This window comes from Molossus molossus, unplaced genomic scaffold (genome assembly GCF_014108415.1).
Source record: "Molossus molossus isolate mMolMol1 unplaced genomic scaffold, mMolMol1.p scaffold_m16_p_1, whole genome shotgun sequence".
In the NCBI taxonomy this organism is placed as follows: domain Eukaryota; kingdom Metazoa; phylum Chordata; class Mammalia; order Chiroptera; family Molossidae; genus Molossus; species Molossus molossus.
The window spans coordinates 250,085,178-250,097,573 of NW_023425344.1; the positions used below are offsets into that span (position 1 = coordinate 250,085,178).

At 57.8% G+C, this 12,396-nt stretch overlaps 1 protein-coding gene across 2 annotated transcripts; it reads right to left on the reverse strand.

Moving 5' to 3' along the window:
- Window positions 1–6,095: 6,095 nt before the first annotated feature.
- Window positions 6,096–8,894, reverse strand: ANKRD9 (ankyrin repeat domain 9). Of its 2 annotated transcripts, none has more exons than XM_036276789.1 (3): window positions 8,775–8,894; window positions 7,758–7,833; window positions 6,096–7,181 (listed from the first exon to the last, which is right to left on the reverse strand). In XM_036276789.1, the coding sequence occupies exon 3, from the start codon at window positions 7,126–7,128 to the stop codon at window positions 6,181–6,183; it is 948 nt and encodes a 315-aa protein (XP_036132682.1). In that variant the 5' UTR covers window positions 7,129–7,181; window positions 7,758–7,833; window positions 8,775–8,894; the 3' UTR covers window positions 6,096–6,180. The 2 variants fall into 2 exon arrangements, with proteins under 2 accessions (XP_036132682.1, XP_036132691.1); XM_036276798.1 differs by having other exon boundaries at window positions 6,096–7,242.
- Window positions 8,895–12,396: the final 3,502 nt, after the last annotated feature.

Below are 12,396 nucleotides of genomic sequence, written 5' to 3' on the forward strand. Positions count from 1 at the left end.
AGAGCCGAGGGGACGGGAGCCCGACTGCACAGCCGAGCACCACTGCTTGGTTATGTGCAGCTGAGGGTGGCGGCCCTGCCATCCTGGTCGCCCCGAAGGTGGGGCGCCGGGCCGTCTCCGTGGAGGCCCACTGAGGCTGAAGCTCCATCCACGAAACAAAACCAAGTATCCAAAGCGCCCTCTGGCCCTGACCGGTTTGGCTCCACAGTTAGAGCATTGGCCTGCGGACCAGTGAGTCACAGGTTTCGTTCTGGTCCAGGGCACGTACTTTAGTTTCAGTTCGGCCCCGGCCCCAGCCCCGGTCCGGTCGTACAGGAGGCAACCAGTCGATGTGGCTCTATCACATCAATGTTTCTCTGTCTCTCTCTCTCTCTCCCTCCATCTGATAATAAGTAGAAAAATATCCTCAGGTGAGGAATAAAAAAAGTGCCCTCTGGAACCCACCGTGTGGGGAAAAACCACATCCGTGACAGCAGGACCCCTGTGCCTGGAGCGGCTGGACTGGAAGGATCTCACGCGTGTCAAGAAATGGCCAAGCTCTCCAAAGACATCAAGGAGTCAAGGAAGGGTGTTGGCCATTCCTGATGGAGGAGTAAATGCACTGTGCAGACACCGTCCTTTCCAAGGGATTTATGTGTTTAACTCAGTGTGTCAGAGTCCCCTCTGGGATGTGTTGGGGGGAGGCAGGGAGGGATCTGCAAAATAATGTTCGTCCCACAAACGTGGCCTTGACGGTGCCGGACGTGCTCACAGGCTCACACGCACAGCCTCGCCCTCACTGGGCCCTGCAGGGTCACACTGTTTGTCCCAGTGACACTCAGGTCAAGGAACTTGCTCAAGGTGACAGGGATCGCTGGGATTGGCACTCAGCTCTGGAGCTCCGGGCCTGAGCTGTCCAGTGCCCTTGCTGACCTGGGGAGAGGAGGGACAACAGGCCAGCGTGGTGGAAGGGCATGGAATCGAACAGCCGCACGGCCCACCGGGAGGTTGCACACTGCAAGCAGCATCAGAGCCGAGGGGACGGAAGCCCGACTGCATAGCTGAGCACCACTGCTTGGTTATGTGCACAGAGTAAACATTAAACAGACTGAAGAGGTCCTGGCCAAGCAGCTCAGTTGGTTAGAGCATCATCCAGATATGCTAAGGTTGTGGATTCGATCCCCAGTCAGGGCACATGTAAGAAACAACCAATGAATGCATCAATAAGTGGGACAAGAAATCAGTATTTCTCTCTCTCTCCCCTCCCACTCTCTAAAATTAATAAATTTTTAAAACAGTAAAGAATCTTAAAACAGGGCAGGAAGGTAAAATGGTATCTGATTTCCGGATGGCAAGGGCTGTCTAAAAAAGTGGTGGGAAAGCCAGAGGAAAATAGATTTTATTTCTTCAAAGTGTAAAAATACTGTAAGTTAAAAACTCATAAAACTAAAAGGGGAAATAATTGCAACAAATGGGATGTGATGTTGCACATACACCCTCAGCACTAATTTGCACCAGGAGGTGGAACGCCTCAGACATGATAGACAGAGGAGGGGGAAGGGCCAGGGCCAGGCAGCAGGTGGGGAAGCCCCTGGCAGCCCAGCAGCAGCCTTGAAAGCTTCAAACCCATGACTCCACCCTGGACACCTGAGAAGAAATCCTGAGTCATCACACACACAGCCTTGTTTCTAATTGTGAAACACTAAAACACGGGGCGTGGGTCTTTGGTGGAATAGTATGCAGCTGTGAAAAAGCATACTCCAGGCCAAAACACCGTAGGCAGCCTGTCACCTAACTCCGTGTTACGAATGTTGGGTTTCTCGGGTGCAGCAACGATTGTGTGGTTTTGGAGGAGATCTTAGAAAGAGAAGGGAAGGAGATGCTTTACAGATGTACTCACTGCACTCCTACGTGGGCAGGTTTGAAACGTGTCATAATTCCAGGGGCCACACCAGGTGTGGAAAGAAACGAGTTCACCAGACATGCAGCCAGTCCAGTCACAGTGGTTGTCTGGAGTACATACCTTTTTGTATCTTGAATTTTGAGCCGTGTAAATGTATTATTTATTCCAAAAATAAATAAAATTCACATTTTAAAAACTCAGTCATTAACTTTGTGGTATCAACACTAATTCAGTCAGCTATCATAGAATAATTACGAAAGACTTCCTAAAAATCACATTCACAGCCCTAGCTGATTTAGTTCAGTGCTTAGAGTGTCAGCCTATGGACCAAGGGATTGCAGGTTCGATCCCTGGCCCGAGTCCTGTGTGAGGCAACCAGTCGATGTGTCTTACATCAATGTCTCTCCATCCCTTCCTCTTTCCCTACCACACTGTCTAAAAATCAATGAAAAAATATCCTCAGATGAGAATTAACAAAAAACCCAAAACAATCACATTCACTTACAATATAGGGAGATGCTTTTACAGTAAGTTTGAAAATACTAATATAAATGACCTGATGTCATGTATGTAAAAAAAAAAATGTATAGAAAAAAATATATGTATATATGCGCAGAGAGAAAACAGGAAGAAAATATACCAGAATGCTAACAGTGTGTGTCTGGGTGGTGGGATGTGGGCAGCCAGTCAGCCTCTTCACTGGGAGCCGCACAGTGGGTGACAAGCAGGACAGTTGTTATTTCCAGGGCCAGGCCTCGCCACACCCTGACCTCAACTTCTCTGCACAGTCTAAGGGTTCTACCATGAGCATGAGTTCTGTAAGCTGAAATCCTTTTTAAAATCACCAAAGGTACAAATCTCTCTCTTCACCTCTGCCTTGAATCAGATGGTTACATAACCCCTCCAAGTCGGTCAACTGCACCTCCATTTTAAAATGTAGCCCAGCCCTGGCCGGTTTGGCTCAGCGGTTGGAGCGTCGGCCTGCAGACCAGAGAGTCCCAGGTTCGGTTCCCGCTAGGGGCATGTACCAAAAAAAAAAAAAAAATGTAGCCCAAACCAATCACTGAAGCAGGGCTTCGTCAGTCGCTCATTTGCTTCTCCTGAAACAGGCCCAGACACTGCAGCCTCCCCTGGCTACGCTGTTTCCCCTTCCTGGCTTCCAGGAAGCATGGTTCTGAACAGGATTTGCAGTAACTTAGGAAACCGCTCAATACATTATTTGAAAGTTGAAGAAATTGGGAGGAAAGGAAATCAAGGTAGGAAAACCTGAGGCAGCCTCGGAACGACGTTAGCCTGCAAAGGAGGCAGTGAGGCCAGGCTCATGTGCCTGGGGCCAGAGGAGGGGCAGTCCGGGGCTTTCCTCCCCTGCCCTCTTGGCCGTCTCCCCCAGGCCACCCCTGTAGCACACCATGTCCTGCGGTGTCCCTTTCAGGCTCTGGGCACGAGGCCACAATACCAACAGACATCTAGGGTACACATTCTGGCCTCTGAGTCCTAATGAACCGGGGTTCACTGGGCCCCTGGGTGGGCGTGGGGGTGACCTGTAATGGCTGCATTCAGGTTTTCTTTTGAAAGACTGCAGAAATGAATGAACTGAGCAAATGAACCAGCACACTTCACAGGAGAAAAATGAGCCTGTTGTGGGCGGAGCAATTTCCTTTAAGAAGCCATCAAGATCACCTGCCAGTGGCCAAGAGCTGAGCTGCTGTCTGCCAAGGGACCCCTGGGCTGGGCCTAGCCGACTGGAGTCCTCCATGCTCATGGCTGGGGTGATAATGGTGACGGGGTGGTGCCACGGTGCTTGCTACCCTTCCTGGGGCTGGAGGGCCCAGGGCACTGATAAGCCTAACATGGGCCAGCCCTCCCTCCCCCGGGCCAGCAACAGCCACCAGATACCCTTATCCACCCACACCTTTCCTCTAGGTCCTTTGTGTCACCCAGCCAGGCTTCAGTCCCCAGCGGGAGCCATGCCAGGACTCGGGCCCGGCTCGGCTGTCACGGGGCTGTGATGTTGGCCGGGCCTCAGCTCCCTCTGCCTCCCCTCAGCTCTGAGCAGTAGCCTCCCCTCCCCGTCCCACCCACCCACAGCGAGGACAGCAGGGGCTAGTGCCCTGGCTGCCTGCCTCCTGCCCTCCCACTCTCCAAGCAATCCTCAGATGGGCCCCAACATCACCCAAAGAATGATGGTGCACTTCCCTGCTCACCCCAAAGCAAACCACCCCACTTGGACCCTGACCTTCCCCACTTCTGTGGTGCCCACAATTCCTCCTGCTGGGATCCTGTCTCTAACCCCCAGACCAGTCCAGGTGTCACCTCCTGCTTTCCTGACAATGCTTGTGACGTCCCCCTTCCAGGGCTTCAGGGAACCCTGAGACAGGGCAGCTCCCCTACCCCTGCATCACCCTATCCCCAGCCCAAGGGGCTCAAAGGAGGTTGTCACCAAAGGGGCAGCTGTAGGTCTTGAGAAGTGAAAGGGGACCGAGCCCTGGGCCTTGGGCCAGCCCCACAGAGGACAGAGCTGGGGCTGGGGAGACATGAGAGAAAGTCTGCAGACCCAGGTCCCCAGCCAGGTGCCCATGACTTGCTGCTCTCCACTTTTCCTCTCTATGGGAAATGTACCCTCCCCCACAGTGGCATCCCTGGTATGAGAACCTGGGACCTCACAGAGGGCTCAGGGGCTCCTGATGCCAGGTTCAGGGAAGCTATTTAACTGGCCCAGGACACACAGCAGGAGGGGAGAAGCCCTCATTCCCACTTGGAATCTAGGATCAGCCACTGGGTGGTGCACCCTTCCTCCTCCCTCCTTCTCAACAGGGCTGTGCACCCACCCACCCACCCCACACTTCCCAGGAACTGGGGTCACATCTTTTTCAGGGCAGATAGCTTGGAGATGATCCAAAACCCTTTGAAAACATGGGGACACAGAAGCCCGGGGTGTAGGGATTTGTCTCAGGTCACCCTAAGTAGGCAGCAGGTGCAGGCTAGAAGCAGGCCCCCTCCTCAAGCAAGACCTTCCTGCTACCCAGGCCCCTTCCGTACCCTCCCTCCTATGGCCCACCACCCAAAGCCTCTTCACCCCTCGGAGTGCCTCCCTCAGGGACACTGGGGGCAGGGTGGGAAGTGGGTACCCTCACCAGGCTGGTCACTGCATCATGCACACCTTTAGCCCTCTGCTCCTGGCAGGACATTGTGGCCTTCCAGCCCATGCAGTCATGGGTTGAATTTCATGGCCCAGCAGAATTCCTGGGCAGTACAGCCTGGCTGTTATCCCTCGTGCCAAGGCTCCTTGGGGCATGGACCCTGCTTTTTTGGCCAGGGTCCCTTTTCCTGAAGGGCTGGGATGTATCTGCTAGCAAGTCTACACCTTCAGAATCTTCCTGCAGAACAGCTCTCCTGGCTGGACAGGAGGACTTTTCATTGGGTGATGCAGCCAGCCCATCGCCCATGGGCACCACCTAACACCCACTGGGGGCTGGGCCAGGGGACACAGAGAACTCCACACCCTGGGCAGACTGAGGGCAGGCCTAAGACACATCTAACCCCACCTGAGGAGGGGAGGGGGGGAATTGGGGCCAGAAGCCCCAGGGCTAGGTGCCTGCTCATCCTCAGGGAGAAAAAAAGTATGACACGGACAAAGCCAGGCCTGGGTAGACCAGTTTTGGTGGGGCAGTCACAGTGACCCCTAAGGAGGGGTGGGTGCTAGTGTGGGAGGACCAGGAGGGCCAGCCTGGGCTGTGCCTCCCCCTGCAGCACAGTAGCCCTCCTGCCCTCCTGTGCCCTCAGGATCCAGTCCTGGTGCCACAGAGGAGTTACAAGGTACTAGTGCTGACTATGCCAAGGGCCTCCCACAGCCCCCACAGGGCTTATTCTTGGCCTCCATGCCTTTTCAACGCTATTGGTCCAGCTTGGACACGTCAGTCCACAGCCCCTGATTCCTTCTGCTCAGTTCAGATGTCACTCCCTCTGGGATAACCTTCCAGGAGGCTCTAGATGGAGGTAGAAGGCTGGCCCTCACCTTCCTCGGGCAGGGCAATGAGCTCATGTCAAGGCCTGACTCTTGGGAGCCACATGCCTCCTCAACCCCGCTCTGCACAGGTGGAGCACGCAGCTCAGCCAGACTCAGAAAACCTGTAGCTTGGAGCCCACCTGCCCATCCTGGCCCAGCCCGGCCCAGCCCCCATGCACGGGACAGATGAGGCAGAGATTCTAATGTAGAGTTCAATATATGTAAAGTGCTAGGTACAACGTTCTGAAAAATAGTATTCTCCAAAAATCCAGTGCCCAGGGTGCCCCGTGGGCTAGCTCTTGCCAGTGAGGTCCAGTGGCTGCAGGAAAGGAGGCAGCGGCAGCTCGTCCAGGGCCTCGGGGAAGCGGCAGGGCGAGATGGCGGTGACCAGCACCTGCATGGCGCGCACAAAGAGCGAGGGTGGCGCCAGACCCGCCAGCCACTGGAACTTGTCTTCGCCCAGCAGCCGCTGCCAGCGCAGCGGTTCAGCCAGCAGCTCGCAACGGGCCCGGCTGGCGACATCCGCGGGCGTGTACAGTACCAACAGGTCAAGCAGCAGCAGGCGGCGCTGACGCAGCTCCCCAGGTACAGCGGGCGTTGCGGCAGCAGGGGTGGCCCCGGAGTCGAGGCCCAGCTGACGCAGCAGCAGCTCAAGCGGCGTGAGGCCACCACCATCACGCAGGCCGGGCAAGGCGCCGTGGCCAAGCAGCAGGAAGAGGCACTCCGGGCGTGCCAGCTCGCAGGCCACGTGCAGCGACGTGCCGCCACCCTCAACACGGCTGCAGCCACGTCGGTCTAGCAGGCGCGCGCGGTCCTCGGCCGGAAAGTCACGGATGGTGCACAGGATGCGGCGCAGGATGCCCACCCGGTTATAGCGCACCGCCAGGGCCACGTGCGGCGCAGGTGCGGCGCAGCAACGGAAGCCGGCGCTGGGCAGCGCGAGCGCGCGCCTTGGGAACGTGGCCAGCAGGTAGTGCGCATAGGCCTGGTGGTCGTGCACGAGCGCGTAGAGCAGCGCCTCGGACGGCGAGTAGGCAGTGGCGCGCCCGCGCTCGTCCCAGTGGAAAGCCTCGCTGGCGCGCATGTCCTCGAGCAGCCAGACGGGTAGCAGGTCTCGCACAGCTTGGTAGAAGGCGAAGGAAGACTTCCGGCACTGCTTCTGGGCCCGGGAGCGGGCTGCGCTCGCACCGTCAGGCCCACTGTCCGCACCGCCCCCGGGCCGCTGAGCATCCCACGGCATGCTGGCAGAGGGGTGACTCCTGGCCTCACGGCATGGGCTCTGCGGCCAACCACCTACACCCGGAGGGGACCATGGTGAGAGGTCTGGGCTCCTGTCCCCACTGCTGGACTCAACCTGAGAAACCGAAGGGCCTCAGTGGGGATTCCTGAACACGCCTCACAGGGCCGACTCTGTACCTACCTCCAGCATCAGGCGGGCCCTTCCAGTTAATAGCTTCCTTCTCTTCCAGACCTTCAACCGCACGCCCATATCCTTGATCTAGCTGTACCTGACTTCCCTCCCTGAAATCTCGTTCTCTGGCATCTCTAGTAGACATGCCCTTCCCTGCCTCTGTCCCCACAGTTCCACCCACTGTCAAGACCACAATGAAACCTCACACACCCTTCCAGCCCAGGGACCCCATTGGAAGAGTTCCTGCTCCCACTCCCAAAGAGAGAAAAGGCCCGGTAGGGGGAAGGAAAGCTGAGCCCACATCTCAAGCCAAGCCGAATCCTTTCTGCAGCCCAGTCCGCCCTGTCCCAGCCCCACCTAACCTTGACCCTGTCCTCTAGCCCCTGACCCCGGGTGAGGAAGCCTAGAGTCCTCCCCTCCCAGGCAGGACAAGGGCAGAGCTCTAGATTCAGTCCTACCTGGTTCCTACACGGTGATCACCTAGTTGTGCAAACGCGTGTCTCACTTTCCTTCTCTGAGCCTCAGCTTCATCATCTGAAAGAGAGGGGAATGCAGGCTGTGAACCCCAGCACGGTGAATTTGGGGGGTGAGGATGGGACTCTAGCCTTCCACCCAAACATGGTATTTACTGGATGGCCACACCCCTAGCTCCTGGGAGGAGGCCGGAGGGTGAAGTCAACCTAGAGACTGGTGTGCACCACCCTTCACAGTTTGCAAACTCCAAATCGACTACCTCTCTTGATCTTCCCAACTACTAGAGGAAACAGGTACTGTCATCCCATTTTCCAGCAAGGGACAAGCCTGTCAAAGATCAGTCAGCAAGTCATGGTAGAGCCAGGCCTACAACCCAGATTTCCTGCCTCCCATTTTGGGCTCATTCCACACGTGGGGGTGTCCCAACCCACAGGGAGCCCAGCTTGAGGTCTGATCTTGCCCTCTAAGTCCCAGCTTCAACCTGAGCCCTGGCCTCTTGGCCCCTGTCCAAGGTACTCATTGCTTTCTCTCACGGCTAAGTCCTTGGTCACAAAGGGTCCGGATAACTAAGTTAAAGAGATGGGCACGGTGGGGGTGGACTGCAGCCACAGCGCCCTTTTGGGGGGCACTATGACTACAGCAACCCCCCACGCCTGGGCCTCTGCGCCCCAGGTGTACCCTTGTGTGGACACCATGGGGCGCCGGGCGGGTTACGTAAAGTTGGGCCGCCCCACGTCACTGGGCATTGAGTCACGGCCGCGGCTCGGTGAGTGGGGGTTGGGCTGACGAGAGCTGGGTGGCGCGTCCCGGGCCGCCCGCCAGCTCCTCCCGGCAGCACGGTGGACCCCGGGTCGCCGGCGGCGAGGCCAGGGTGCTTGCGGGCGGGTGGCCGGCATAGCGACAGCTGCACCTGCGTGTGCGTGTGTCCACGGAGTGTGAGGGGGCGGCTGCCGGAGGGGAGTGCCCGGGGCGGGGGCTGCGAGCTGGGCATGGGGACTCACCGTCGGGGGCGGTGGGGCCGCGAGCCCAGCGTCCCCGCCCCCGCTGCAGGCAGGAGCGCGTTGTCCCTCCGCGGGTAGTGCGAGCGGAGGTAAAGGTCCCAGGACGGAAGGACAGAGGGGAGGAAGCCGCCGCGCCCGCCGCAGCCGCGCTCTGAGCCGCCGCCGTACGGTCGCCGGGCGGCGGTGCGGGCGCCGGCGGGCGGGCAGGCAGGCAGGCGGGTGGCGGGCGGCGGGCGGCGCAGTGCGGCCCCGGCCGGGCAGGACCGCGGAACCGTCCGCCGCCGCCATTGGCCCGCGCTGCCGGCCCCCTCCGCCGCCCATAGGCCGTCGCGCTGCACCATTGTTACGTCACCAGCCTGGGGGCGGGGCGCCCAGCGGGACCGGCTGAAAAGTTCGGAGAAACTTGAGGGCGCGGTAGGGGGGCGGGAACGGCGCTGGGTGGGGGCGAGGCGGGGCTTCGGGAAACCCGAGCGGCGGCGAGGGGAGGCTCCGGGCGGCGAGCGGCCGGGCCTAGGAGGGCGTCTGGTCCCCCAGTGCCGACGCTCGGTGAGCCTGGGCGCGCGCTGGACGCCCTGGGTCCCCAGACCGGACTTTCCTCCTCACCCCACAAGTGGTATTCCAGGTCCCCTTTGCAGTGACCCTTTGTGACCTTGGGGGAACCATCTGTACCTGGAGGGGTCAGAAGGCGGGAGCAGTGACCCCTAAGTGCCCTGATCCGCGTTCTGCCCGGCTGGGGTGGGGGCATTGGAACCCCCGCTCGAGGCTGACTCTCCCAGGGAATGGATGAAGGGATGCAGACAGCAGTTTATGGGCGCCTACTATGTGCCAATCTCTGTGCTAAGCATATGTGATTTCACTTCATTTTCACATTTGGTACTGCTGGGAATTATGACCCTGATTCACCTGCCAGGAAATAGGGGCTCACAGCGAGGTGGCCTCCAGGTAAGGAGCAGCCAGGGGGAAGCCAGGAACTTCCCCTGGTTATCTTCAATCATTTGTGGTGGATTGGTCCCAGCCTCCCCACAAGGGGTCCAAGGTTTGGGGCAGGGCACATGCACGCCAGAGGTCATGCTAATGAGACCCAACAATATACCTTCACCCAAAGCTCTGTGTCACCTCAGTGCAGTGTGGCCTCGCAGGCTCATACTGTACCTCTTAGGACCCATGACAACCACCAGATTACAAACCAGCTCATAGCCAGGGGTGGGGACCATGGGGAGCACTGGCCTGCAATGGGCTCCACTTCTGCTTAAGTATCCTCCGCTCTCTAGCTTCAGTTTCCCTAGTTTCTCCCACCTTTCCTGTTCTGAATGTCTCTGAGTATGATGGGGTCCAAATGAAAGGAGGTCCTGGGGTTGACATTTGTCCTTTGGGAGCCCCCAGGCCCTGGGAGACATCATAGGGAGGTGGTGTCTCAAGGCTGTAGCTGCCCTGCTCCCTTTCCCCCATGAAGACAAGGGCTGGAGTGGAGACCTCAAACATCTCCATGGCTACCAGCGGGATGAGGGTGAAAGGGCATCAGCTATAGGTGCCAGAGTGTGCAGCTGGCCTCAGGGTAGTTCTCTCTCTGCCCCCTCGATGTCCTCCTCCTCCCCCCTTCCATTTGCCCTCCTTGCTGGGGTTCCCAAAAACCTCTTTCTAAAAGTCAAACCTGACCCCATTTCTCTTACTGCTTAGAAGCTTGCTGTGGACATGGACCTAGAAAGACCAGCTGGGGAGGGGAGAGGCATTCTTGGCCTGGACACAGCTAGAGCAAAGGTCTGGGAGTGGCAGAGAGGCTGCAAATGTCCGTTGGGGCAAATCACATAGGGCAAGGAGCTTCCGTCTGTCCTGAGTTCCCAGAGGCAGAGGGGTTTGGAAATCAGTTAGAGAATTATTTCAGGCACAAAAAAATAATGATTGAGTAGGAGCTGTGATCCGGTTTAAGAGGTAACATGGAACCCAGCCAGTGTGGCTCAGTGATTGAGCGTCAACCCACGCACACAGAAATCTCCGGTTGGATTCCTTCCTGGTCGGGGCACATGCCCAGGTTGTATGCTTGATCCCCAGTGGGGGGCGTGCAGGAGGCCGCCAGTTGATGTTCTCTCTCACTGATGTTTCTCTCTCTCTCCCTCTCCCTTCCTCTCTAAAAATAAAGAAGAAAAAAATTTTTTTAAAAAAGAAAGAACGTGGAGAAATCTGAAGGTCCCTGTGCCTGTCCCTGCCCTGGGTCTTTCCCATGGTGGCAGCTGAAGTTGTCACACTTGCCATCATGGCTCCAGTCAACCCTCATTCTCAGTGGCTTGCCTTTTCCTCCCAAGGTCATTTTGGACTCATCCTCTGGAGCTCATGGCTCTGGGTCACGCATCACCACTGCTGAAATCTCCCACTGGCGGAAACTGTCACCTGGGCCCAGCAAGTGTGTGGCTCCCCATGCTGCTGTGAACATCCCTGCCCACACGTCCTTAGGGGCTGTGGGGGCTGTGCCCAGGTATGGGGGTGGGTACAGGGTGAGCTTCAGAGGCTGCCTAGGGCATGAAGGAGCAGCTTCCCTCAGGGAGGTAGGGTGGGGGCTGAAAAGCTGCTGGGGCAGTGGGGGAGTGGGCGGAGCATGGGGTGGAGGGCTCAATCCTTAGGGAGACTAACGAGGCCTTGGGAGTTGGGGGGGACTGCCCTGCCCAGGCCCTGATGCCCACATGGGCAGAGAGTTCTCGCTAGCTTGGCAGTCTAGATATGGGTTTGACCTTTGACCCTGTTATGCTCCTGCTGGGACCTGACCTAAGACACTCTCCTCTCTCCTGGGAGAGCTTGTCCCACAAGGGCAGGCATCTGTGTGAGCCCAGGTAGGGAGGTGTGCTCAGTGAGGTCAGAGCGCCGGAGGGGGTGGGATGCGGGGCTGGGGGTACGAATACAGAAGGGTCCCGCAGGGCAGTGTGAGGACTCCGGACAGCCAACGCGGGTTAGGGTAAGTTTTCCCTGGCGTCGTATGAAGGTCACTGGAGAGAAGCAGTTGAATTCTGTGTGGATTCTGACCACCTGGGGTGGGTGTGAGAGGGAGAGAACAGTCTAGAATGCCTTGCAGGTTAGGCTGAGCAAGTGGAAGGATGGGAGGAGCAGGGGGTGGGCATTTGTGAAGTTGCCTGTCAGCCACATTGGGGGAGGAGCTGGGCTGGTGACGCTTATCTGGGGCTCACAGAGGAAGAGGGCATTGGAAGCAGGACACCAGGAGACAGAAGTGAAGGTTGGAGCTGGGCCCTCTAGCACTAGGGGTCAGGAAGACGAGGGAGGAGGGCAGAGTGGGGAGCTGGGAGAGTCCGGGCAAGCCAAAGGGCCCAGGGTTTCTAGAAGCCACTGTGTCTCAAGGAGGAGGGAGTGGTCAGCTGGGACAAGAGCCACCAGTGGACCAAGAAGATTTGGCTGCTTGTAGGTTGCAGGGCCCTTTACAAAAGGTCATGGAATGCAGGGAAGCCTCTTGGGAAGGGTTCAGGAGAGGGGGGGCTGGAGAGAGCGTGGGGAGAACAGAGGAAAGTGGAGAGCTGGAGGGTAAGGGGTTACAGAATGCAGGAGTGGAACTAACACGTGTGTGCATGTGCATGTGCAGTTTGTGTGTCACATGTGCATGTGTGCATGCAGGCACGTGTGC

Excerpts from the sequence above, each read along its gene's own strand:
- ANKRD9 (XM_036276789.1), bottom strand. The coding sequence starts at position 7,128 with ATGCCGTGGGATGCTCAGCGGCCCGGGGGCGGTGCGGACAGTGGGCCT.